Here is a 26617-nt window from a genome sequence, read left to right as displayed (position 1 = left end):
AAGGCTGTGAAACAAGAAATGAGCATCAAAAGACAACAAAAATAAAATGTTTGAATTTTCTCAATAAATTTAATCATATAAAAATTTGCAAATATGACAAACTTTAGATAGTCTATCAATGATAGACTACATCGCCGATGGAAGTCTATGAGTGACAAACCATATCGCTAGTAAGAGTTCATCAGCGATAGAAGTCTATCGTTGATACACTTTGCTATATTTATAATTTTTTTCAAAAGGTTGTTATACAGTTAGTTATTATCCCTAATATTACCATTCATTGCTTGCAATTATCCAAGAATTTATTACATACAAAACATAGAATTTGTTGTGAACTTGAGGAGCACAGATACTAATAAAATATAATATTAAAATAAATATAATATAATATAATAATAAAATAAATAAATATTAAAANAAAAATTATTTTTCGATGATCATATTTTTATAACATCCAGGTGTATTTTGGCATCAAGCACTAATGATAAAGAATTATCGCCATTAATATCAAATCGTACAAATTCTAATTTTGTAATATTTTTCATAGTAACACTATTACAAAATATTATATTTATATTAGAAATTTAATATATATCAAATATGTAAAACAAAATTTAATTTATTAATTATAATGCAGAGAGAGAAAAACCAATATACATTTAGGATCTACCTTTAGCAGATAAAACGATAGTGCTGGTACTGATAAGGTGTTGTGAATTTGAGGAGCACAACAGGAACACATATACCAATAAAATATAACATTAAAATAAATAAATATAATATAATAATAAAATAAATAAATATTAAAATAAATTAAACATAATATATAAATATATGAAATAAATAAATAATAAAAGTAAATAAAATAAAAATGATGGATTTCTCTACTTTTTCCAATCTTTTTGGATTTTGCCCAATGTGTTTATTCCAAAATCCGCCAAATGCAACTATTTATAGGCAACTTGGCAAATAGGAGGCAGATTACATGGATACTAATAATGTGTAATGTTGAGACATATGGACGATACTTTGAAAAATGAAGGCATGACACATGATCAACAAACTCTAAGCATGAGTTTTTAATGGGCATCTATTATAATAATATTTATAATACTCCTCCTGAGATGTCCATTATATATATGAAATATGTCTAGTTAATACCTTACTAGGAAAAAACCTATTGGGAAAAAAATCCTAGTGAAGGAAAAAGAGTACATATTTCATATAATCTAATACTTTTAGAAAGAATACAATATATTTACTCCCCTTCATGGAAACATCACTTGAGATCTTTGAGGCATAGCATTCTAACATTGTGCACCAATTTTTCAAAGGTTGCAGTTGGTAATGATTTTGTAAATAAGTCTGCTAGGTTATCCTTCGAACAAATTTATTGTATAGTGATGTCACAATTTTCTTCAAGATCATGAGTGTAGAAAAACTTTGGTGAAATATGTTTTGTTCTATCTCCTTTGATATATCTTCCTTTGATTTAGGATATGCATGTTGTGTTGTTTTTGTATAATATCGTTGGAAAATTTTTACTAGAAGACAAACCACATGTTCCACGAATGTGCTAAGTCATTGATCTTAGCCATATACATTCTCGACTAGCCTCGTGAATTGTAGGAATTTCAGTATGATTTGAGGAAGTAGTCGTTATGGTTTGTTTCACTGATCGTCATGATATAAAAATTTCTCTTCATGTACTAAGTAACTTGTTTAAGATCTAGCTTGTATGGGTTGGATAATTAACCTGCATCTTCACAACCAACTAGATCATATTTAGATTTATTAGAATAAAATAAATCAATGTAACTAATTCTCAAATAAAACATACCATATGTTTAACTCTACTCCAATATCCTCCTTTTGGAGGAATATCATATATATGTAACAAAATTACTGAAAAATACTACAAAGTACAGTGTATAAATTAGTCAAATTATATAAGTACTTATTTCTCAAAATTTATGGTTCTTCAGGACCTAACATTCTTCATTATTTTTCTGAGATCAGATGATACATCTTTTTCACATCGAGTGAATGAACCATCATAGGAGTATTTAATGATGTACATAATCCACAAATGATCTTTAATGTATAAATTGATGCAATTTCATTTGTTCTATACTTTATTTGCAAGCTAAGGCAAAATTTATCATCTCAGTTTCTTTTTTCAAAAATTCAATTGTCTTTGAAATCTCTTCAAGAGTTTCTGCTCAAATCATCAATATATAGTAAATCTCAGATTGTGATTTCTTTATAAAAGGATATGGACAAATAAGGTTATTTTTGTACCCTCATACCAACAATTATTGAACAAGATAATTATATCACATTCTTCAAGAATATTTTATAAGAATCTCTATGATATATATATATAATTCTCTAATATTTTGATTATGAGATTATGGTACCTTTATCATTATTACGATGGATATTAAATTTTTCATACACAAGCAGATATTGTATACAGATCATTAGAGAATATATTTTCTCATAATTAATACGAGTCTATTGTGAGAATTATTGTGGGTTCTGTCTCGTTTTATATCTTTTGACTTCACTCTATTTGTTTTACAAATACTCCACTTTTATCCCACATGTTTGACATTATCTGATGTCTGGACTACTAGTCTTCACGATTTGAAAAATGAGTTTATTTATATTGGAGTTTTTCATTCTACATGAGTGAATTCTTTCTATGTCGATATTTTTCATACTCACTTTCATAAATAATATCGTAAGTAAAATTGTATGCAAAAATATTGTCAACTTATATGGTTACATAATTTATTTAGATCTCATTATTATCCTCATTTATTTCAATATTCTTATGAGTACTTATATCTAGGATTTCTTCTAGAATATCCATATTCTAAACTAGTCATTTATTGACTATTTCTTTCGAAGATTTTTATCTTTGAAACCGAATGGTCTATCACGCTTCTTGCTCAGACTCATTAGTGACAACTTATTGCATTTAATGGAACATTTGCAACTAATATATGTGACTTAGTTACTTTCTTAGCATTTATAAATGCATCTGGTAACCGATTTTCTAAATTTGCAAATTAATTATTTTATGAACTTCAAGTTCACATTGATCTGTACGGGGATCTAAATGAGACAATAATGATATCATTCCATGTAATTTCTTTTTCCAACTTTTTAATTCCTCCCCCTAATGTTGAAAAATTTTCTCATTAAAATGATAATCAACAAATCGTGCAGCAAATACATTATCCGTCAGGGGTTCAAGATATTTAGTAATTGATGGGGAATCATATCCAACATATATTCCTAAACTCCTTTGAGGACCCATCTTAGTATGTTGTGATGGAGCAATTGGAACATATACTGCTCATCCAAAAATTCTCAGATGGGAAATACTTGGCTCATGGCCATAAACTAATTGCAATGGCGAGTACTTATTAGCTACTGGCTTAATGCGTACTAGTGACACCGCATGCAAAATGACATGTCCCCATACAAATGTAGGAAGCTTAGCTCTTTATAAGCAATAGTCTAACAATTAACTACAAACGTTTTATGAATGATTCTGCTAAACCATTTTGTGTATGAACATGAGCTACAGGATGTTCAAAACTTATTCCAATTGACATACAACAATTATCAAAAGCTTGGGATGTAAATTCACCAGCATTATCAAGACGAATGATCTTAATTGTATAATGAGAAAATTGTGCTCTTAACTTAATTATTTGAGCAAATAATACTGCAAATGCAATATTTCGACTTGATAATAAACATACGTGTGACCATCTGTTGGATGCGTCTATTAATACTATAAAATATCCTAATGGTTTACTTGGTAGATTAATAGGTCTACATATATCACCATATATTCGTTCTAAAAATGTAGGGGATTCAATTCTCACTTTTGCTAGTGATGGTCTAATTATCAATTTTCCTTGAGAGCAAGCATCATATGATAATGCATTAGATTGAAGAATATTTTGGCTCTTCAATTGGTGTACATTTGAATTCTCAATAATTCTTCCCATCATTATAGACTGGGTGACATAATCTGTCATGCCAAATTGTAAATATATTTAGATTCATGAACTTCGGGTTTATTGTTGCATATGTTTCAACTACTCGTATATAAATATAATATAATCTAAAAGATCGTTTTTTATATGAGACAGTAGATATGAGATAAAGATATTCCATATTATTCTTTCTATCAATCTCAATATGACAACCATTGCAACATATATCTTTAAAACTAAATATATTTCTCTTTGACTGACTAGAGAACAATATATTGTCAATTGTAAATTTTGTTCCTCTAGGCAAAATAATATTTTCTTTTCCAAAGCCTCAATCAGGTTTGTAGAAACTGATATCGTATTGACTTTTACTTCCACACTGTCAGTTTGGAAAAATATTTTCTACTTGTAAGTATTGTATGTGTAGTTGCACTGTCTGCTAGACATAGATATTCTTTACTCGTTTTTTAGTCACCCAACATATGAAAATGATCCAGACTTCTTCATTAAAAGAAAATAATTATAATAAGAAACACAACACTTGGAATATACAAAATTTAATATTAACCAAGGAAAAACGGATAACATTAATACTAAATATTCAAAATCAAAAGAAACACTTGTTATGTCATCAATTGTACCAATTTTCTCTTCAAGAGATTTGAAAAAAATGTGTCACATCCAAATCTATTATATTGGATGGGTAAAATATCTCATTATCCTAATATGCTAAATTTACTTCCACATTTTTCCATTTTTCCTTCAAGGAGACTTGATAGAGATCAATTAAGTGTTTTGACGTAGTACGTGATGACTGTCTAGTCATTCCACATTGGAAGCATTTATTTTCAACACTTTTTGAATTCTTATTTTGTGGAGTTTTTCCTTTGTGATCATCATTTTATTGGTTCTTTTAAAATTTAAATTATTAGAACGACCACCACGAAAATAATAATTATTTCTTCCTCTGTCACGGTCACGATCTCGATCGCGACCACAACCTCGACCATGGTTATTAACATTCACAACATTCACTTCAGGGAATAATGTTTTTTCAGTTGGTAGATATTCATGATTTGTCATCAATAAATGTTATTTTGTTGCGGCCACGAGAAGACATGAATTAGTTTAGAATACCGTTTAAAACCTCTCTCTCGATATTGCTACTGCAGGAGCACATCCGAAATGTAGAAAAATATCTTCTCTAACATATTGATTTAAAATTTTGGACCCTCAAATGCATCCATATACGACGAGCTTTAGGAAGAAAAATTATTTTCTGATGATCAATTTGTTATGGCATCCAAGTGTATTTTGGTATTAAGCACTAATGATGAATAATTATTACCATTAATATCAAATGCTACAAATTCTAATTTTATAATGCTTTCATAGTAAAACTACTACAAAATATTACATTTATATTAAAAATTTAATATATAACAAATATGTAAAACAATATTTTATTTATTTATAATGAAGAGAAAAAAAACCGACATACCTTTAGGACCTACTTTTAGCGAGGAAAATGATAGGAACTCGTGTTGACGTGTTATGAACTTGAGGAGCACAATGGGAACACAGATGCTAAAAAAATATAATATAATATAATAATAAAATAAATAAATATTAAAATAAATTAAATATATGAAATAAATAAATAACAAAAGTAAATACAATAAAAAGGATGAATTTCTCTACTTTCTCCAATCTTTTTGGATTTTTTCCAATGTGTGTTATTCCAAAACCCCTCAAATACCACTACTTATAAGTAATTTGGCAAGTAGGAGATGGATTACATGGATGCTAATAAGATATAATGTTGAGACACATGAACAACATTTTGGAAAATATGGGTATGACACATGGTCAATGAACGCTAAACATGCCCATCTAATGATCATCTATTATCATAATATTTATATAAAGTGTTGCTTTTTGTTCAATTTTATGTTTAACCTTTCCACTAATTTTTAATAAAAATTTAATATTAATTTTAGAGACCTATAGACAAAAATAAAATGACTAGGAATCCAATTCTTCATTTCGGATTCTATTGAACACAACTCTATATGTTCTTATTGAAGTATTAACCTTATAATTTAATCAAAAAGTTGGATCAGAATTGCCAATGTCAATCACTTGCCTTTGAGGCCTTTTATAATTCTTTTTATTCATCCATCTCATCTTTATCCTCTCTTTGGATTCAAGAACGTTAAAGAAATTGTTTTAAATTAATGTGATTTGAAATTTAGAAAATGAATTTAAATTAATTATTTGATTTGGAATGAGAAAGATTTAAAATGAATATATATAAAATTATCTCTTTGGATTGTGAACGAAAAAGAAAAGAAAGCTAAGAATTTACTAATGTATGTTTTTTCATAAATTCATTGAAAATTATAGTATGACAAGGTTAAATTAAGAATTTAGATTAATAATTTACTTCTAAATTCTAAACTCGGTGAGTAACAAGCAATGAAATTCATGAAGTTTCAAAATCATGAATTGAAACATCTCAAAATCATGAGGTTTCAAACAGGTCATTAAAGTGAACAAACGAATTACTTTCGATTTCAACATAGTTTAGTAATTAAAGAAGATATTTATTATCATTTTAAAGGATGATTCCACCGGAAAAATTAGAATAATATTGTGATTTTTAAAGCTATTTATAAAAATATTGTTGTTTCAAAACTATTTATAAAAATATTGTATTTTTTTTTTATAATTTAGGTTGTCGAGTTTTCAAAACTCGACAAAGGAGATCGTGTCTCAAAATTCGACAAACCTAAGTCGAGTTTCGAAGACTCGACCTCCATTTTTTTTATTTTTTTATTTTTCATTATGTTATTTTAATATTTCATTTTCCATTATGATATTTCAACTCCCTTTTTTATTTTATTATTTAGTATATTCCACTTTACATTTTATTTTATTATTTTATTATTTTTTAAACCATCTTCTTAACTTAACTCTAAAAAGAACAAATTAAAAAAAAAAAAAGAATATCTCATAAAAATGAAGTGTAAATTAAAATATCTCATTTATATAAAAATAATTACAAAAATCAATGTGTCCCACAAGGTGGACAACGTCGATTTCGAGCTGGTTGTTGTCGTCGACTTCGAACTTGAGGTTGCTCTAATTCTTCTTAATATTGCTCTAGTACCTCTGCAGACGTTTCATAATATAAATATTCATTATTCTCGTCACGACCCCGACTATGCACATGCACGTATAAAGATGATGGACCAGCCTCTAAGTCATAATGTCCTGAACCAAATGTTGGCATCATCATCATTGGACTAACATAATCAATTTGGCTCTGTATCTGCATCACAAGGGGCAACTCTTCCACATTGTGGGCAACCTCATCGAACTCTTCTTCTTCTTCTCGAATAGGTCCTCTACGTCTAGGAGCCAGTGAAGGAACAATAGATATATCGTACATATAATGTGTCTCCTCCATATAGCTGTGGTTGTCACTGTATATAGCAAAAACTTGGTTCGAATCATTCGCAACATCATGGAGTCTACTGTTGTTCAATCTCTGTGAATTATAAAACAATTAGATAATATTTAAAATTAATTTAAATTAAAAATAATTAGATAATATTCATTTATTTACCATATGACTCATCGCTCTCGGACGAGTAAGTAGCACCTTGTGATATTATTATACCAATTAATGTAGTCTTCAAAATGTTTAATAGAAACCTCCACTGCAATAAACCTTGCACGATAGTGCCATCACACTACCAAACGTACAACTTTTTCGAATCAATCTCCAATCCTTAAGTCAATATCATGCGGTAGGGGTTCACTATTACAATGCGATGGGACATCCTGCTGAAAACCGAATTGTCTCATCACCCTGTCAGGACTTCCACTCACCAATGTGAAACATATGAGAGGACTTATCGTCCGCCATATGTTTTGACCATTCGTACAAAAATTGGGCAAAGTGCGCATAATAAGTTTGTAGGGCTCCCAAATAATCTGAAATACAAAATATTATATTCGAAAACATTAAAGACAAATACAATAAAAATCTGTATAAAATAACAATTTAGTTCAATATTAATGTACCTGATCAGGTTGAAGCAGATTAAACAAGCATCTGTATTGGCTTACTACATGTGTGACTGTCTTAATCACACAAAATTTGTCTCTCCACCTAAATTTTTAAATTGATAATTTAGATTCTGAATTAACTAGATTAGTCATATAAAAATTAAATTGAATTAAAACATACCGAGAACCGTAGGCTCGTCCAGCTAACTGAGCGTCATTTACATGTTGTAGCTGTGGAGTCATTGTTGGAAATCGCTCCAAATCCATAGTTGCAAAAGTATGAGAGGCTCAGCTATCTCAAGAACTTCAGGTCTTGTTGCTTTACACAGTTGTCTATACAACTATGCCAAACATGCTCCACCCCATGAATACCGCCCCGCATCATAGAGGTTAGCTAACAGTGGCAGGAACATCAAGTGAACAAAATGGCTTGATTTGTCAGAAAATAGACTTTCACCCATCATTTGTAGTATATATGCTCATGCATATCTCATGACGATTTCCTCGTCTGCAAAATTTTTTAAAAGTTTTTTAAGGAGAAGAAGATGGGCAGTTCAAAGAAGGCAAAGAGAAATCGGATAACGAAGAAGATAGGGAGCTATTGGATAACGAAGAAAGCGGAATAGAATTGTGATTTGAGAAGTGGAAGGGGGGGCTTAAAAGCTTAAACTCGAAGCACGGATTAATTTGGATGTTGGGAATTAAAGAGGGAATCAGAGAGCGTTGGGAAGGTAAGTTTCTGGCGCCGATGGGACGAATCGTTGACCCTTTGTCAAGAATTGGAAACTCAACATGCAGAACGCTTTAATTAGGTCGAGGGTTGAACCATTGACATGTCCTTCAATTAGGTCAAGGTTGAACCCTCGACTTGTTCTTTAATTATTTTTAGGTTGAGGGTTCAAACCCTCGACATAATATTTTAAACTTTTTTCCAACCTCGAAATCTTCAAAACAACTACAAATCTCCAAATACTTTAAAAACAACCTTATTTCATTAAATAGTTTTCACCCCACATAATTGTTGATTACATATTAATTTTTATGGGTTGTTAGCCCACTGAGTGGAGTTAACAAATCTGGAATTAATATGTTGAAGTTAGTAAATTTTTATTTGAGATGTAAAGTTGTAAGATGAAGCTTCTCTACAAATAGAATTCTTTTAAAAAATAATATTATTTTAATAAATAAAGACAAAAATAGAATTGAAATGAAAGTGTTGGCAAAAATAGGATTGAGAAATGGAAGACAGGATACACAATTATGTAAATCGTATATTAGATTCACGATTTAAGCTACAAGTGGCTTCAAATTTTGCTTTTAATACACGTGTACAAAGGAATCGTGGACCTAGTCCACGAATTCCCTTTGTTGAAGTTTATCCAGAAATGGAGAAATCTCCATTTTCGATGAGAAAATTTGTAGATTTTTTTTTCATTATCAATAAATGTGAAAGGCCTTTCTTCTTTTCGCCCTTTCTCATTCATATTTTGGACTATTCTTCTATATTGGATACACATGAACCATTTGAATTTTACTTTCTTCACCATCTCACCATATTTTTGGATTATTCAACTTTACCTTTTTTCCCCTCTCCAACAAAAACATAAAACAAATTACAGAACTCTTCAAAATTTTCTCCTTTTTCTTCAATTCCCATGGTTACTACTCAATGGCCGCAGGTAATTTTACTTTCTTCTTCTTCATCATCTTTATGCATTTTTATGATCTATTTTCTTTAATTTTTAACAAATTTTATTTGTAGGATTTTGTATATGATCTATTTTTTTAATATTTAACGAATATTCTTTGTGGGGTTTTGGTTTTTTCGGCTATGGCCATCACAAACAAACACAATATGATTTTTTTTGTTTGGAGGCTTCACTTTCTCTAATCTCCAGTTTCCAAAATATTTAGTGATAAAACTTAAATACTTTCTTCCACACATTTGGCCAACTCGTTTACGGAAAAGGATGAGAAAGCAAAATCTGCATTGTAGTTTAAACAGGCAAGACAAAGGCGAAGGCAAACCAGGAAAAAGACATCTGTTCAACTAACTCGTGGTCCACGAGTTCTTGACATGGTAGCCACGATTTTTATCACCTATTTTTCTCAATTAGTTTCGTCTTTAACTTCATTTCTAAAATTTGTTTCAATTTAATATATAAACTAATGACAATAATATAAAATATAATCTAAGCTGTTGAAGTAAAGTAGTCAATAATATGTAATAAAAAAATAATTCATATTGATCAGAGAAGAAGAAGATTAGAGGAAGAAGTATGAAGATAAATGAACAACTTCTTCATTCAATTGTTGAAGATATTCAAGTGGGTTATATTTTGGTAGATTTTGTGGAGACTCAAATATGAAGATGAAGATTAGATGATTATAGAATTTGGTCTTTTATTTTTATTTTTTTTTCTTTAGTTTTAGACTAAGTAGTGAGTTTTTTAAATAGACTGCTTAATTTTGGATTGGGAAAGATTAGATGGGTTATTTTATTTTATTTTTTTTTAAAAAAAAAAGCCAAGTATAAAAATAGATATATCACATCGCGTGTCAAATACATATCTAGTAAGTATCTGAAAGTATGAGTATCTGATACGTGTCTGGTACGAATTCTTTACCTCACATGAAGTATCTATGTTTCATAGTAACTTATTCTTGATATTATTTTCAAAAACTAAAAACTATATTATTCTTAAACCTAAACCCCACAAATGTGAAACATGACAAAAAAAAAAAAAAAAAAAAAAAAAAAAAAAAAAAAAAAAAAAAAGTAAAGTCACTAGAAACCAGAAGAAAAAATAAAGTTTCTTGATAAATGTAAAAAATAAATAAATAAATAAGAGAGAAATGTGAAGTTACTCGATAAATATGTCATCTTTAAATATAGGATATTTATAATAGATCGTAGAATAAGAGAAAAAATCTAAAAACATATTACACCTATTTTCATTTCTTCAGTTTTTGCTTCTTCACTTTTTTTTAAAATTTTATTCTTTCCTTTATCTGATTTTTGCTTTTTTTCTTTATTTTTTATTTTCTTTCATTCCCTTCTTTTTCCTTTCTTTTTCCTTCCTTTATTTTTTATTTTCTTTCATTTCCTTCTTTGGTTTTTGCTTATTTCTTTATTTTTATTATTTTATTTTTTTTCTCTCTCCGATTTTCTGCTTCTTCTCTTTCTTTTTCTTTTTTTAATTTTTCTTTTCATTTCTCTAGTTTTTGCTTCCCTTTTTCTAGTTAATTTTCTTTCCTTTCTTCAATTTTTGCTCCTTCTCGTTCTCTTATTTTAAAAATTTTTCTTTCCTTTATTTAATTTTTTTCTTCTTCCCCTTTTTTTCACAAGAATTATGAGGTTGACTTAATACCAACAAGCACATCATCAAATTTGATTATTATAACAAATAATAAATATAAATAGCAAATGAAAGTCTCAGTGATAGCCACTATATTCTCTATCAATTCTCTATCATTGATAGCTTAATCTTTTATTATATTTTCATAGTTAATAGCCATTTATAGAAATCTATCACTGATAGCCAACTTAGTGAATTTAATTAATAAAGTTGATCTCGGACTAAAATGTAAGTGGAATCCTAGAAGTTATTAGTAATAACATGTTTATCGGTGATAGAAACTATCATCGAAAAGAAAATGGACTTATAAAGGTTTGGGAAGGCTAAGAAATGGGCAAAAAGGTGTTCAGTGGCTATGATTGATAGAAGTTACTACCGATAGCATGTTACCAGTGATAGAAGCTAATACTAATAGTATGTTATCGATGCTAGAAGCTACTCGATAACACGTTATCGGTGATAAAAACTATCCGATAGCACATTATCGGTGATAGAAGCTACCATTGATAGCACGTTATTAGTGATAAAGAACTATCACTGATAGCATGATATCAATGAAATCATTGATAGCATCTTATCAATGATGATATCACTAAAAGAAGCTATCACTGATAACCACAATATGAGTGATATGTAGTGATACTGGTGATAGAACTTAGGTGATATCTACAAATCGAGTTTCTTTCAAAGATGATAACCAGTTATAAAAGTCTATCATTGATAGCATTAAGTGTTAATATTTCAAGGTTGATTATAATTGATGAAAGTCTATCTGATAACTGCTATCAGTAATAGCCATGATAAAAGATTATTAGTGATAGCTATTGTGGTAATCAAAGTTGTTGGTTTTCTTTCAAAGTTGATCACTATTTATAAATATATCATTGATGGCTTAAGTATTGATATTTCAAGGTTGATTCCAATTGATGAAAGTGAATCAATGATGGCTACTGATAATTGATAGCAAAATAAAAGATAATATTTCAAGCTTGTATTCATTTTTCTCAAATTGAAAGTTATCGTTAATAGCAATTGATATAGCAACTGTTGGCAAATATTAGTGGCTATCACTGATTAGTAACTATCAGTGATAGGTTTTAATTTGAGAAAACTGGAAAGAAGCGAGCAAAATGGTGACTAGACATGAGTTTTTTTAGTCTTTTATCATTTTTAGTCTATATATACAATTATTTTATCCTTATACTATATATTCTATTATTTTTTACTTGAATTTTTTTTATACAAATAGCCATTAAATATTTGCTTGTTTCATAAATTTTCCTGAGTTCCATACAGACATTTATTATCTTATTTGTTTCAAAAATTTTCAATTGTTAAAATTCAAGATATTATTATCTTCTCATTTAACATGGATTAAAAACCCACCAAAAAAGAGAAGTTTTTATGTCCAAGAGATACCCAGTAGAAATATATCTTAACTAATTAATAAAGTAATACAATTACTCATTATTATTATTTTAATTAATTAGTAAACATATAATCAGACTTAATAAATTTCCCTGATATCTTTTCATTCATTTTTGTTTTTATTGATTAAATAATATTAAAATAATTTAATGACTATAATAATCAATCTCTTTGTATTTAATTAAATAATTGTTTCATTTTGATTTCTATATACAAAATTAGTAAATTAAACTACATATCTAAACATAAACATTAATTATCCCAAATATTTAAAATTTAGACATTCAAATCTCAAGAAACAATGTCCATGATCCAATCGAATCCTAATAGTATTTATTATTGAAGTTGCATTAACTGTCATTTAAAAATTGATTTTAATTCTACTAATTTTTTTGAATTCAATAATGACAAATATAAAAATTGAATCATCAAGTCTACTGAAGAATGTTTGAATTGACTATATATTAATCTACTATTTCGAATCAATTAGACCTATACTAACTTCTTCCGATGGTCTCTTTCATGACTTCCATCCATCAGAATGCAAGTTCTAAAATATGTTGAATAAGAGAGCATAGCAGAAATGGCAAAACAGAGTGAAATAATATCCAAAGAACTGAATCAGAGACTTCAAGATATAATATTAAATTACATTTGGAGCAAACACAATGAAAAATCCTTCGGTCTTACAAAAAAGAAGGTACCTAAAACAATCAGAGTTATGGCTTCTTTTTTTTCCTGAAACTTTACTCAACTACAGCCAGTAAATCACTTGCTTTGCAGAAGACATGTTTTGCATCTGTGCCTAAATCCACCTGTGGAATAATACATGCAAGTGTTAAAATAAAGCCAGTAGGCCATACTCACCTTGTATACAGAAAAGCAGCCGTATTCTAAAATGTTGTCCACCTTAACTAATGTAGGAAAAATTGTTCTATGTTGTCACTGGTTCGAACCATTGACATCCCAATGGTGTAAAAGTAGTCACTTGGCTTTAGCAATATAATGAGTAATAGGGTGTTCGAGTTCGAACCTTAGATTTATAGGGAATCTCTGCTCCAAACCCAAAAACCGCTCAAGATCCTCCTAGGAACTTTAGTGGCAAGTTAATAGTTTTAAGCTGTGTTTGGCTGGTCCGGTCGAATGGTGTGTATTTGGGTTGAGTCTAATGTAAGTGTGTTTCTCTATTTTATACCCAATCAGCTTTATCCGTTCTTTTCACTAACTGATGTTTATGTCAATTTCTTGTCTCTGTAGTTGAAGTTTCAATTTGGTCCATTTACTACTGAACTGAACACGCTATTGTAACTACTAGTCTACTAGCTTCAAATGGAAAATAATGAACTAATATGCAAATTCTGAACTGCTGAAATGAACAAGTAGTCTTCAAACTAATGTGGCATTACCTCGTAAGCACTTATGTCTGAGAAAAGAACCTGTAACACAAGAAAATTTCTCCTCTTCAAAAAAGGTACAAACGAACTTTTTTTTTTTTTTTTTCCGAGAAAAGTTACAGATTCATTGGAAAAGTACTACAGCATTTAACAATATCATTAGAAAATCAACATGCTAAACAAAAAGTTGAATCCTAACCTTCTTTCCTTTCCCCAATTCCCCTGCATCAGCACCTGCAGATAGGATCTGAAAAGGGATGCAAACTTAACACTAGCACGAGTAAAGAAACACGAAGGAAGAAAAAAGCGATCCTAGCAGATAAGAAAAAGGAAGGAGTTTTGCTTACCTCTCCCAAAAGATAACGCTCGAATTTAACGGCTGATTTGGGAAGTAGAACTCCTCCTGCTGATTTCTGTGACATAAAATGATTGAAGAATCACTTCTGATGAAGCAACATATTTCCAGAACATAAGAGTCCAAAACAATTAGCATTGTCCTTAATACATATTAAATTGGATACACAAAAAAACATGTCAAATATCTCAACGAGGTTCTAAAGCCTCTAAAACAGATTTGGCAGGCATCTCCAATTGTGATCCTGTTTTCAAATTTATATCCCCAAAAAGCAGAGATTACCTGTAGTAAGCACCATTTCTCAAAACCTCAACATAGTACAAGTACAACTACTAACTTTAGGCATGAATGCAAAATTATACACAACAGTATCAGAGAAATTATTTCTGTAGTGGATAAAGCATCGCCCTCCCACAGCCAAGAAATTCATTTATCTAGATGTGTAGTTCCTTAGCAATATGAAATGCCATGAAGAGAATACAAAATCAAAGTTGAGTTATTATACAATCATACAAATAACTGTGTACGTTCATGGGTTTCTTATTATTGGTTTTTAGTTTTTGGTTTTGAAATTTAGCCTAATAAATATTATTTCCACGTACAAGTTCCTTTGCTTTGTCGTCTACTTTTTAGGGGGTGTTTTAAAAACCAAGTAAGTTTTGAAAACTAATACATATATATAATATATAGAAACATGTCTTTGTTGTTTGAAACTTCGCTACGAATTCAAATGTTTTTTTTTTTCTTTTCTTTTTTGAAACATAATTTGAATGTTTATTTAGGAAAGATGAGACCCATTGTTAAGGAATTGTGAAAAACAAACACAATTTTCAAATACTAAAAACAAAAGTCAAATGATTATCAAACAAAGTCTTATAGACCAATGTTACAAAGTTATTTAAAGATCAAAAGTTTAAAGCCTTTTTCTTTTATATTCACGAGTGTCTAGACCAGCCCTATAACGTTGCTTTGTACACAAAAAACTTGCAGAATTTCATTATCTTAAGTAGGTGACGTACAATTGGACGGTTTGAACCCATTCCCCAAATTCCATTTACCTTTTTTCTTACAAGTCTCAATGCCACTACTCATGGTTGCTTAAATTATGATACAACAAAGGATATTGTGGAAACTAAAGGGAAAAAAATCCAATTTCATATAAGTTTGTTAAGAACTTGAACAAGATATCATATAAGAAAACAAAAGCAAAATGATAGAAGAATGGATGATTAAAATTCCCACCTCAGGAAGCTCCTCGAGCCGAATGAGGACTCTATCCCCTTGTGGAACAACCTGCAACTCAAAAAGAACAAAAGCTAAACCATTAATCATAAACTCACAACCCAAAATCTCTAACCCCATTAACTCAAAACAGACAATGAATCGAAAAACAAACCCAAAATCTGCAAAACTGAATTTAAACTTCGCAAAAGGGTGAAACAGTTACAGACCTTGGTGGGTTCCAATTTCTTCGCCACTGCACAGACTTTAAGGGAAGTTCTCCGAGTGCCTGTCCAGAACCAATGCGAACAAAATCAATGACGAAAGAAAGAAGAAGACAGAGATTCGTGTAGAGCTGAGGGAAGAAGAAAGGAAATCACTGTGTAATCTCTGATTCGAGAAAGTGGGTGCATCGATTTTGTTTACAAAGGGCTTCACAGTCAAGAACATAGACGCCATGGATAAGATAGTGAGCTAAACAGCGAAGGCGCAAGCTTTGGGAACAGCTGCAGAGCGAGACTGAAATGGAAATATTGTTAAAACCGTCCTAATGGAAGAGATGGGTCGAGCTTGTGTTATGATAAAATGGATTATCAGTCTAGAATGTTCTATGAACTTCTAAACCCTAAACTCAAAATCTTTCTGGGTGGATAATTGCCAACCAAATCGATGATAATAAAATCTCAATTTTTCCCTTGCAAATGTTGAACTAAAAGAAGCCTCAATTTAAGGAATTTACTTGGAAGTCCAGATTCAAGATCTCTCAGTATTTGTTGTTTTAAAAAATTTAGGTTGAGTATAGAACGTGGATAATTAAAGTTCCTGAAATCTCTTCGTATTTGTCGTACTAAAAAAAATTAAGTTAAAAATATAAAAGAATCATTACAAGAATGGATAATGACATTCATAAACTAAACAAATCATAATTCAACGTTAAAAAACATACCATTTAACTTATTAAATGATATTCATGGGAATTCACGGTTGATGCGAGGAATGTCATCGAGAGAGCATTTGGGTTGTTGAAAGGGAGATGGGCAATACTCTGCGGAAAATCATACTACCCCTACAAGTCCAAACTTGGACGATCATGGTGTGTTACCTTCTTCATAATCTTATTAATAAGGAGATGAATATTGGCGAAATGCTCAAGGATCTAGATGCAGTGGACTCACATTCTGCTACCGTTGGTGGGGATGAGATCAATTATATTGAGAGTTCAAATGAATAGACACAATGAAGAGATGAACTGGCACATAATATGTTTTCTGACTGGGAGTTACGTAACTAGTTGCTTCATGTTTAGTGTGTGGCTTTTACAATGTATTTTTTTAATTTCATGTATGCGATTTTGAAAATCAATTTCCAAATTTCTTAATATAATTAGATTTACTACCTTATACATTATACATAATACATCACATAATAATTTCTTTCTTTACTACTTAAATTGTACTATGGTGTACATGTAGCAGGATGACAAGTTCTTCTAGAGCTCCAAAGCATACTTGGACGAGGGAAAAAGAGTCAAAGCTGGTGGAATGTTTGGTGATTTTGGTTGAATCTGGTGGATGGAGATTAGACAATGGGACCTTTAGCCCTGGGTACTTGACACAGTTACAGCGTATGATGACTGATAAGATACCTGGCTGTATAATACAAGGGACCCCACCATAGATTGTAGGGTAAGGAGCCTTAAAAGAACGTTCCAAGCTATAGTAGAAATGTGAGGACTAGCATGCAACGATTTTGGTTGGAATGAAGAATTCCAATGCATTACTATGGAGAAGAGACGTTCGATGGTTGAGTGAAGGTAAAATTTCATTAACATTTTTTTTCCCATTCATTGTCACCTGTTATATTAATTAGTCATACTCTTCATGCAGAGCCATCCTACAGCAAAAGGGCTCTTGAACAAGTCATTCCTATATTTTGATGACTTAGCCTATGTCTTTGGCAAGGACTAGGCAACTGGAGAAGAGGTAGAGACACCTGGTGACATGGCCTCAAATGTGTTAGGGCGTATGCATGAAGGTGCTCCTATTGGCAATTCACAGGAACATGACCTGTCACAAGATGAGTTTCATGGAACCCCGATTGGTTTTAGTTCCGAAGGAGGCAATTCATCAAGGGGTAGTAAGAGAAAGCATTTTGGATATCAGTCTAAGTTGGTTGAGGTTTTAAAAATGCAATGGACTTTGCAAATGACCAACTAAAGTCCATTGTTGAATGACCAAAAGAGTAGCGTGCAACAAAGGTTGAGCTACATGCCAAGGTTGTGAATGAATTTAACGATATTCCATAACTGCAAACCCGACAGAGGGTGAAGCTTATGAATATCGTATTATGCAGTGCATAATACAGAGAGTTTTTTGTCTGTTCCAGTGGATATGAAATTGGAGTATTGCGAGCTTCTTCTTCTAGACAACGCTTGACCAACTATTTTCATCTCCTGCTTTTCTATGTTTAATTTGGACATATTTAAATTGTGGTTTGTACTTTATAATATTTTTTTATGTTTCACTCATACTATTTTATGGACATGAATGTGATTTGGTTTTCTATTTTTGCCGTTTGTGAAATTTCTCTATCTCTACATACATTAATGTGTTGGGCAACGATTAATATCTTTTGAAGAGAATGAAATTGTAATTGTTCATGTTCACAAAGTTTGATACGTCCAACAAGGTTAAAATTGGTGGAATGAGGACAATGCAACGCTCAACACATTTTATACAAATTGGTGGAACAAACAATTTTATTTAAGTTCGTGAAAATATGATATTTCATTTAAATTTGTTTTCCTTAGTAGAATCAATTGTGATATATATTAAGATAACATGCATTTAATTTACATACTGTTATAACCGGCTATTATAACAATTTGCTCCCCATACATAGATTATTATAACCTAGACTATAATAACTTGTACATTAAATAAAGACTATTATACCACATACTATAACAATTTGTACCCCAAATACAGAATAAAATAATCTACATTTCAAATACAGACTATTATAATTCATTGACTATATAATAAATACTGATTATTATAACTTATTCAACGCCCCAAATGCCACCTTAGAGACTAAAATAGTAGATTTGAAATTAGTGTTCGGGCCATGCTAGAGTTAGCTGGACAGGGCTGGCTCAGTTATCAATGCAGCAGAAACTGGACCATGAATGGACCCACTCCAAAATGCCTTCCTTTTGGTTTGAAATCCCATTCTTTAAAGAACCTAAACGGCTAATTGGGGCCACCACTTTCTTGTCCTTTCCCACAATCTCTGCAACAATTTGATCAATAAATCTCTCTTCCTTTCTTTTTCCCAGAAAGTTTCCACTCCTCATTACACCCTTTTAGTTTTCCCCCAACTAGGGTTTCTTCTTTCTTCCACTGTAAAGCAAACCCCTCTTCTTCTTCTTCTTCTTTTTTTCCCTTCTCTTTTTTGCCTTTTTATCTTCTTTCTCTCTTTCTTTGTACAGTCATTGTTTGTGGTAATGATAATGAGGAAGCTCTGTACCTTTGAGTGCTTCATTCTCTGTTCTTTCCTGTTTGCTGTTCTTGTTTCCTCCAAGTTCCATGGTAAGTTTCTCTCTTGTCTAGTTCTTCCTTTTCCATTGCTGAATCTGCATTGTGGGTTGTGATGGGTTAATTTGATTGAGTTTATGCTTCTACTGTCTTGTGATTGATGGTGTGTTTTGATTTTAGTTTTCTGGAATGTTGTGAATGTGTTGAAGAGGTTAGTAGGATATTAGTAAGGGACATAATGGGCAATTAACTAGTGGTGGCTGTTATAAATAAGAGAAGTTGGGCACCTTAGGGGTGGATCATTTTTGGTAGGAATCTCCATGGTGGGAATTTACGGGGACAGATAGCCCACTTGAAAGGTTCTTATATTGTGTTTTCTTACCAATATTGCAATATAGTTTAATCTTGATGTTCTTTGTATTTCGGTAAGTATCCTTATTAGGTGGTATCCCAACTGTTATGTTTATAGTTTGTCATGTGTTTGAACTTTTTTGATCTCCCATTTCTTCCTTCTGATGCTTCCCATTCTAAAGCCTGGCTGTGTGATTATAATCTACATTGCTTTAGGGAATTGCACGAACTGATGAAGATATATTGAAGTTGTTACAACTTGAAAGTTGTTGAGAAGTGTTTGTTTTTTCTACTAGTCTTATAAATTCTAATTATCTAGTCCAACTAGACCCATGAATATATATTGGGCTCCTTTGCCAAATCAACAAGCCCCAAAAATGGATGACATTGAAGTGTACAAGCTGACGTCGCTGTCAAGGCAAGTACCAAGCCTCGATGAGTAGAAATGTAGTGTAGAGCAGAGCTTGATGCTGATGAACTAGGATGAAGGTTTGAAGAGTTTTTAATTTGAAGTAAGAAGAGAGCTTGATTGCATATATTTATGTTCATTGATTTTGAATTGTGCATTATGAGTTATACATCATTTTCCGTGATTTTTGATAATGGGTATTAAATAATTCACAAGATGAAAGAATATAGAGAATAATGTTGTTGATGTGATGATGACTTCGTGGGAATATTTTCCATTTCATTTTGATTTTTGGGTTACTCAGTTCTTTAGTCTACAGGAAACCCAGCAAATGATCTTGTGGATATCATCAACAGAAACCGAACAGCTGCGAAGCTCTCTCACCTGAGTGACAGTGCAGGTCTTGGGTGCATGGCGCTGCAATTTGTAAACTTCTGCAAAGGGAACTGTACTAGTAACAACACTGTAAATTGCAATCCATCCTCTGACAACTTCACCGAAATCTTCGCTCCAGATTGCGGTGTTGAGCTGCCAACTTTTGACACGATAACCGGCCAAATTGTGGCTTGTCAACCTGGATATCTCGAGCCAACAGAGGCTTTCTCCCGAGCGCTTGTTCCTGACAAGAAAACTCTCTCACTGTTGAGGAATAAATCTCACACAGAAGTAGGGGTGGGGATGGTTGGGGTTCACAAAGGGCCATTCTTCTGGTGTGTATTGTTCAGTAGTGGGAAGACAAATTCAACATTTGTTCTTGAAAATCATGGTTTGGGTATCAAGCAAAAGAGAGGATGCTTCAGTGGAAGTAGTGTTGAATGCAATAGAGGTCACTCCAATGGAGCTTTTTGGAACAATGTTTCCGTTATTCTGTTCTTTTTTATTATCTCTTGCAAGATTTCTGCATTTTCATTTATGGTGATGTGAAAGTAGAGATTGATGATTAAAAATTTTGTTCTATACTGAATTACAGGAAGAGTTAAGAGCCAATTTGAAAGAGTACTGTATGTTGAGATTTTTTCTGCCTTTCTAAATATAGCCCTGTTTTTCAGTACACTTGCAAGTAATTTTAGAAATTTGGAAACAATCTTGGTTATGACCAATACGAAATGTAAATTGTTAAGTGTTATTTAATTAGTTGAACTTATAAGAGAACATTCAAAGTTAATTTCAGACAACAAAAACTTCAACACAACAAAACTTTTTTACCCCTTTTTTGTACTCTTTGGTGTAAGAACTTGAAATGAAATTGTCACTTCCAAGGAATATCAAATTCTACCAATGGTCAGTGTAGGGTGTCTACATGAAGGACTAACTTCAATGATTCAATTAGTAGGACTAAGAATCCATCTCAACTGCCAAATCCAAGAGTACATGACTCCAAGTGAGCAATACATAGAAATCAACATCAGTGGTACAAAAGGAAACTTACCTCCTAGAATAAAAGGATGCAAAAACTGAGCCCAGATTTCAACTATTAGAAGACCAACAATATAAACCTTCTCGATGAATCTAATATGGAATGGTTCTCCAGTTGCAGTCGTACTTCCCTTTGTTTGTATGTGTTGTCGCTTCGTCTTTGATCTGGCTTGTTTAACTGGCTCTCCTTTGTCAAATTGTGCAGAAAAGCCTAACCACATCAGACTGGAGTGCAACAGCAATAGAAGCACTTTGATGGGATATTCTTGGGCTTCAAAAAGAAGCGGGAACAAAGAATAGCAAGACACTGCATGAACAAAGTAATATTAGCACCCTTTAACTTGTATTACACGAGCAGAACCACAAGAAGAAGAATGGAAGATCATTCTTAATTATTTCCCTTGAGAGATAAGAGATGTATGTATTACAGCTAGGAAGACTTGGCTACAATCGAGTGACCAGGTCAAGGGAAAGGACTTGAAGTTGTGAAAAGATGTGGGGCACTGCTCATTAGACAAAAATAATATTGAAAGAAAACGTACAAAAAGAAGGGAAGATGCTGGAGGGGGAAATATCCCTTAGTTAGCCAAAATCTAGAGAAGGAAAATCGAAAAAACTGTAATGTCATTCCGACTCATCCTCGCGTCCATTTTTGTCTTGAAAGGTCTTGTGTTCTTCCTATTTTTCTAGCTCTCCCACAAAGAGGGGCACAGCAGGCAAAAGTTTTTTCCACAAAAGTCTAATGGTAGGGTAACAGATAAAAAGTAATCCAATCCCCCTGCCAACACACACAACCTCACACAACAGTCATCTTTCAGGATCGAGACAATGAAGATCTTCTGTTATGAGAATGTCCATTGATGTTAGTCTTCCAAAATTCAAAGAGCCACCACCACGACAAACTGAATTTTCTTCATGCAACAAGATGACACCATTATTGTAAGTTGGATGTGGAAAAGAGTGAACTTTAATGAATTTTTACTGAGAAGGACGAGGAAAAAAAATAGACAGAATTTTGAAGGCTATTGAGTATGTATTTTGATAGCCTAGCCATGATGATGAAGAGAGAAAGAAAGAAAGGAAAGACCCTGGTAATACTGTAAAGATCCTAAGCAAATATTTCTAACATTAAGCAAAAGAAAGCCCCACTAACATCGTAAAGATCCTAACCAAATACTTCCTGCAAAAAGCCTGGATCCAGAGGGCTACTTAAATGTAATGGCATGAATAGGAAGAAAATACCTATTGATAATACGAAGTAATGCCTTGCATCCTCCAAACTTTGCACTGCAACAACAGCAAGCGGAATTACAAAGTGAAGTGATGCTTTTTCATGAACATGCCACCCAAATAAAAAACCACATGCATAAGCATAGGCCACCCATCTAGTGATCATGCGTGGCTGAGGTTCTTTGAAAGCTTTGATTAGGCAAGGAGACAAAGCCAGCAGCACCACAACAAAGGTTGACAAGGGAGTGATCTGCCATTCAACGGATTCACATATCAAAGTTTAAACTCAAAGTGATTGACCCAAAAATCAAAAAAGGCATGTAATGTAGGGATAACCTACAATTCAGTATTATCCCAATTATCTGCACCAAGCTTGCTTTAGTTTATCATTGAAAATTACCTGAGGTAGCACAGAAAACGGAGATGAATCACCAACTAGACCATTGGTAAATGAAGCTGTTGGAATCTTGATACTAAATCCAAGTTTTCTGAGCAAGATTGACAGTCCTTTATCCAGTAAAATATAAAAAACCCAGAAATTTGGGGCCCAATATGCATGGCAAAGTCCCCTGCCAAAAGGAAACATGCGTCGGATGACTTGCTGTATCTGCAAGGAATATATTAGTAGTCATAAATTTTTCCAAGGAATCATGGTTATTAGGAAAGATTTTTTTTTTCTGGCAATACAAATTTGGGAATATAACAAGAGGTCTCTGCTAAGAATTTGTAGATTAAAAAAAATATGTATAAATGCAGTCGGTACATGTTGATTAGTTTCCTGAACAGAAACTATCAGTTTATTTTGTAATATGAGGTGGTATGTTATACAATGTGCATTGAACTTGCAGCAGTGTAATCTCAAAAGAGAGGTGAATCTCGAACATAGGAAGTTAAGAGATTGAATGAAAAGTGTCCCTAATCCCCACTAAACCAATAAGTTTAAGGTTATAATATATTGTAAAATTCTCCTTCATTTCTAGGTCTTCAAACTATCACAAAACACAACAAAACCTCTAATACTATGTTAAATCACCCCCACAATAAGCCTGAAAAACTTAAGCTATGGTATTGATAAAGGATCTCTACTATCCTTCCTTGATACTCTGCCCACCGGATTTCTATCCTCAACAGTCCTATTTCCGCCCTTTTAGGCAAACCTATGCTTGACTGATGGCTAGATGCAAGTGGCAATTAAGTTCCATATAAAAATCCATGCATTGAAGATAATAGAATACAGCAAGAAAAATCAAGGTGCTGCTGATAAAGTTGAGATATAACAAATTGGTCGCCTATACAGTACAATTTTCAGCCACAAACAAAATTTCAAGTGGGAGTATAGAATACAACATGAAAAAACAAATGTACCCTTTTTTTTCAGTTCAATAACGTTCGGGAGTGGGGGATTCAAACCTGTACATGCTGATAAAGTTATTGACATATAAGCAAACTGATCTTCTAAACATTACATTTATCAGCCACAAACAAAACTTCAAGCTCAAACAAAGATTCTATACCTGACCGTGATAGATAAACGGCCCATAAGCAGCCGCAAAAACTGCCACAACAACAGATCCCATAATTGTAAGCCGCCCAAAACCTCTTACAAATCCTCCCCGACAGTAATGCCTTAACAAATAAACGAAATAAACAGGTGCAGCAACAGCAAACAAATGCTTGAAGCACAACAAAACTGCAAAAAAGAACCCACCCATCAAATCCCTCCCCTCCTCCAAATACGAAAGGGAAATCAGAAGCATCCCAAGAAGAAAGCCATTATACTGAAAATGCAAATGATCCACAATCACGAGCGCAGGGGACCAAACAAGTAAAACCCAGATTAATTTGCGCTTAATCGGATCCAAATTCCTCGTCAATCTATAAACCCCATATAGAAGACACAGATCGGATACAATAACCGTAATTCTTTGGAAGTATACGACACTATTGGTGTTATAATCTAAACCCTTTTGAAGATGCACAATCTGGGGGTCGACAATATTAGCGAAAATTGAAAGGAAGCGTTCGAAATATGCAAAAAATGGGGGGTAATCGAGAGTCCATTGGCTGGTCTCGTCGAAGTACCATTGAGAGTGAGGGAGAGAGTGGGTCAGAGCGAGCCAATGGCGATGGACCTCAAAATCTGTGCTGTGGTAAGATGGAATCAGGAGGAGCTTGATGCAGGCAGCTATGGCGAAGAACCATAAGAGCTCGAGCACTGGCTTTCTGGGTTTTGGGCCTTTGCTAATGTCTTCCCACCGGTGATCCTCCATGGCGGTGGTTGAGAGCCGGAATCGAACCGACGGCGCGGCTTCGACAGTTGGGTTCGTTTAATTGGTTTTCAACCTTCTCCCTCAGCAGCGGCAGAATTTTTCTTCAAGCTAAAGAGTAGGGCTTTGATATCAAGAAACCAAAAATTGATCAAGTTGGAGGAGGGATTTTTGTTAAAAAAAAAAAAACAAAAATATATATATAATATTATATATATATATATGGAATTCGATAATAGTCGTAGTCCTAACTCAATGTTCATGTCAATTATAATTACCAGTTTATCAATCAAGCTTGCAGGTGCCCTCCCACCACGATATTATAACACGATCATATAACAATTTTTAAAAGAGCCTGAATAACAATAAACACATATAACATTGAATCGAAGTAATTGTATAAAGAGACAACATATCTCAACTTAAAAGATTATCCTATTCATTACCTTTATCTAAGTTTCTCATTATTTCTAGTAGTTGATGATACTTAACTGCATGTTGCTTTGCTGTGTGTCAGATTACTACATTGTGGGAATTGATGATGTTCTCCTGCAAACGGAATCCAATTGACTACAACACTATTACTCTTTTTGGTAAGAGGATTAACTTTATATAGGATTAAAATTTTAGTTCATTAACGTTTAAATTTGTGTCATGTATAATTCTTAAATTATAAAAAAATATACTAGACGACTAACATCTCAATAAGTAGTGTGTATAATATGTAGTACCAGACATTTTTTCTAAAAAAAATAATGTAACCATCGATTACAAAATTGAAATTGTGAGGTTCAATTAGAAAAAAAAAAATCTAATAACAATTAATTTTTAAGCATTTCAAATATTTTATGAGATTTTTATACACTAAATTTAATGTTTATATATCTATTAGACATTTTTAAGGGACTTACTAAAGTTGAAATTAAAAGTTTAGATACTTATTAGTCATGATTTTAAACACTCAAAATTAAATTTGGACTGGTTTTAATATGATTTTAAAATAATGGTAAAGTAAATAATAAAGAAAAAAAATTATATGTGAAATTGGTGTTTATATGTTTTAATTTTTAAGAACTAAAAAAAAATAATCAAATAGTTATCAAATGAATCTAAAATTTAAAAAATATTTGTATATAAACATGAACATATGTATGGAACTTTAAGCAATAAAAATGGTCTAAAATAAAAAGAAAATAAAACTGTCTCATGGTGGAATCAAACTCTAGTTGCCAGCATATTGAGTTCCTCCACACTACAAGAGTTAGGATCTGTTGTAGCGGTTTTTATATGCTATGGTGGGGCAAAATACCATTTCATCTCCTAGGGGGCATGCGTTGATATATGTGCAATATATAAAGAAATTTTTTTATATTTACTAAAGAAAAAAAAGGTAAAATGAGCTACTATTTTATACACAAATTTGATCTAATTTACTTTTTCATCTCTCCTAACTATTCAATTTTTATAATGATAATAATAACACCACCAAAAAAAAGCATGTAAGGGAAGTTCTATATATTTGAATTTTTTAGAATTAAATCAATGTGTATTTGAT

General features: G+C 31.9%; 3 protein-coding genes across 5 annotated transcripts; 1 reads left to right on the top strand and 2 right to left on the bottom strand.

Annotated features, from left to right (window-relative positions):
- Positions 1–13467: 13467 nt before the first annotated feature.
- LOC120092432 (10 kDa chaperonin 1, chloroplastic-like) lies at positions 13468–16554 on the bottom strand. Its single transcript, XM_039050519.1, has 7 exons — positions 16234–16554; positions 16084–16142; positions 15875–15925; positions 14625–14690; positions 14477–14524; positions 14290–14319; positions 13468–13698 (listed from the first exon to the last, which is right to left on the bottom strand). Exons 1-7 carry the CDS (start codon positions 16310–16312, stop codon positions 13630–13632), a joined length of 402 nt encoding a protein of 133 aa, XP_038906447.1. The 5' UTR covers positions 16313–16554; the 3' UTR covers positions 13468–13629.
- Positions 16555–18841: 2287 nt separating this feature from the next.
- Positions 18842–21200, top strand: LOC120067738. The gene is made up of 2 exons (XM_039019301.1): positions 18842–19443; positions 20469–21200. Exons 1-2 carry the CDS (start codon positions 19359–19361, stop codon positions 21071–21073), a joined length of 690 nt encoding a protein of 229 aa, XP_038875229.1. The 5' UTR covers positions 18842–19358; the 3' UTR covers positions 21074–21200.
- A 242-nt stretch (positions 21201–21442) lies between these two features.
- Positions 21443–25543, bottom strand: LOC120067736 (probable dolichyl pyrophosphate Glc1Man9GlcNAc2 alpha-1,3-glucosyltransferase). Of its 3 annotated transcripts, XM_039019299.1 has the most exons (6): positions 25509–25543; positions 25341–25417; positions 24310–25186; positions 23196–23402; positions 22808–23045; positions 21443–21872 (listed from the first exon to the last, which is right to left on the bottom strand). In XM_039019299.1, exons 3-6 carry the CDS (start codon positions 25063–25065, stop codon positions 21472–21474), a joined length of 1602 nt encoding a protein of 533 aa, XP_038875227.1. In that variant the 5' UTR covers positions 25066–25186; positions 25341–25417; positions 25509–25543; the 3' UTR covers positions 21443–21471. The 3 variants fall into 3 exon arrangements, with proteins under 3 accessions (XP_038875227.1, XP_038875228.1, XP_038875226.1); XM_039019300.1 differs by lacking the exon at positions 25509–25543 and having other exon boundaries at positions 25341–25460; XM_039019298.1 differs by lacking the exons at positions 25341–25417; positions 25509–25543 and having other exon boundaries at positions 24310–25247.
- Between the last annotated feature and the right edge of the window lie 1074 nt (positions 25544–26617).

Source organism: Benincasa hispida, chromosome 12 (assembly GCF_009727055.1).
Source record: "Benincasa hispida cultivar B227 chromosome 12, ASM972705v1, whole genome shotgun sequence".
NCBI classification, from domain to species: domain Eukaryota; kingdom Viridiplantae; phylum Streptophyta; class Magnoliopsida; order Cucurbitales; family Cucurbitaceae; genus Benincasa; species Benincasa hispida.
This window is presented reverse-complemented; position numbering and strand designations above follow the sequence as displayed.

Bases quoted from the DNA above. Each gene is read 5' to 3' on its own strand.
- LOC120067738 (XM_039019301.1), top strand. From the start codon at position 19,359: ATGATAATGAGGAAGCTCTGTACCTTTGAGTGCTTCATTCTCTGTTCT. The intron at 19,444-20,468 runs GTAAGTTTCTCT...TTTAGTCTACAG, and splicing joins TGTTTCCTCCAAGTTCCATG to GAAACCCAGCAAATGATCTT.
- LOC120092432 (XM_039050519.1), bottom strand. From the start codon at position 16,312: ATGGCGTCTATGTTCTTGACTGTGAAGCCCTTTGTAAACAAAATCGAT. The intron at 16,143-16,233 runs GTGATTTCCTTT...GGTTCTGGACAG, and splicing joins CTCGAATCAGAGATTACACA to GCACTCGGAGAACTTCCCTT. The intron at 15,926-16,083 runs GTCTGTAACTGT...TTTGAGTTGCAG, and splicing joins AGAAATTGGAACCCACCAAG to GTTGTTCCACAAGGGGATAG.
- LOC120067736 (XM_039019299.1), bottom strand. From the start codon at position 25,065: ATGGAGGATCACCGGTGGGAAGACATTAGCAAAGGCCCAAAACCCAGA. The intron at 23,046-23,195 runs GTAATTTTCAAT...GTTGAATGGCAG, and splicing joins CGTTTTCTGTGCTACCTCAG to ATCACTCCCTTGTCAACCTT. The intron at 21,873-22,807 runs GTATTTTCTTCC...TTGTTCATGCAG, and splicing joins TTACTTCGTATTATCAATAG to TGTCTTGCTATTCTTTGTTC.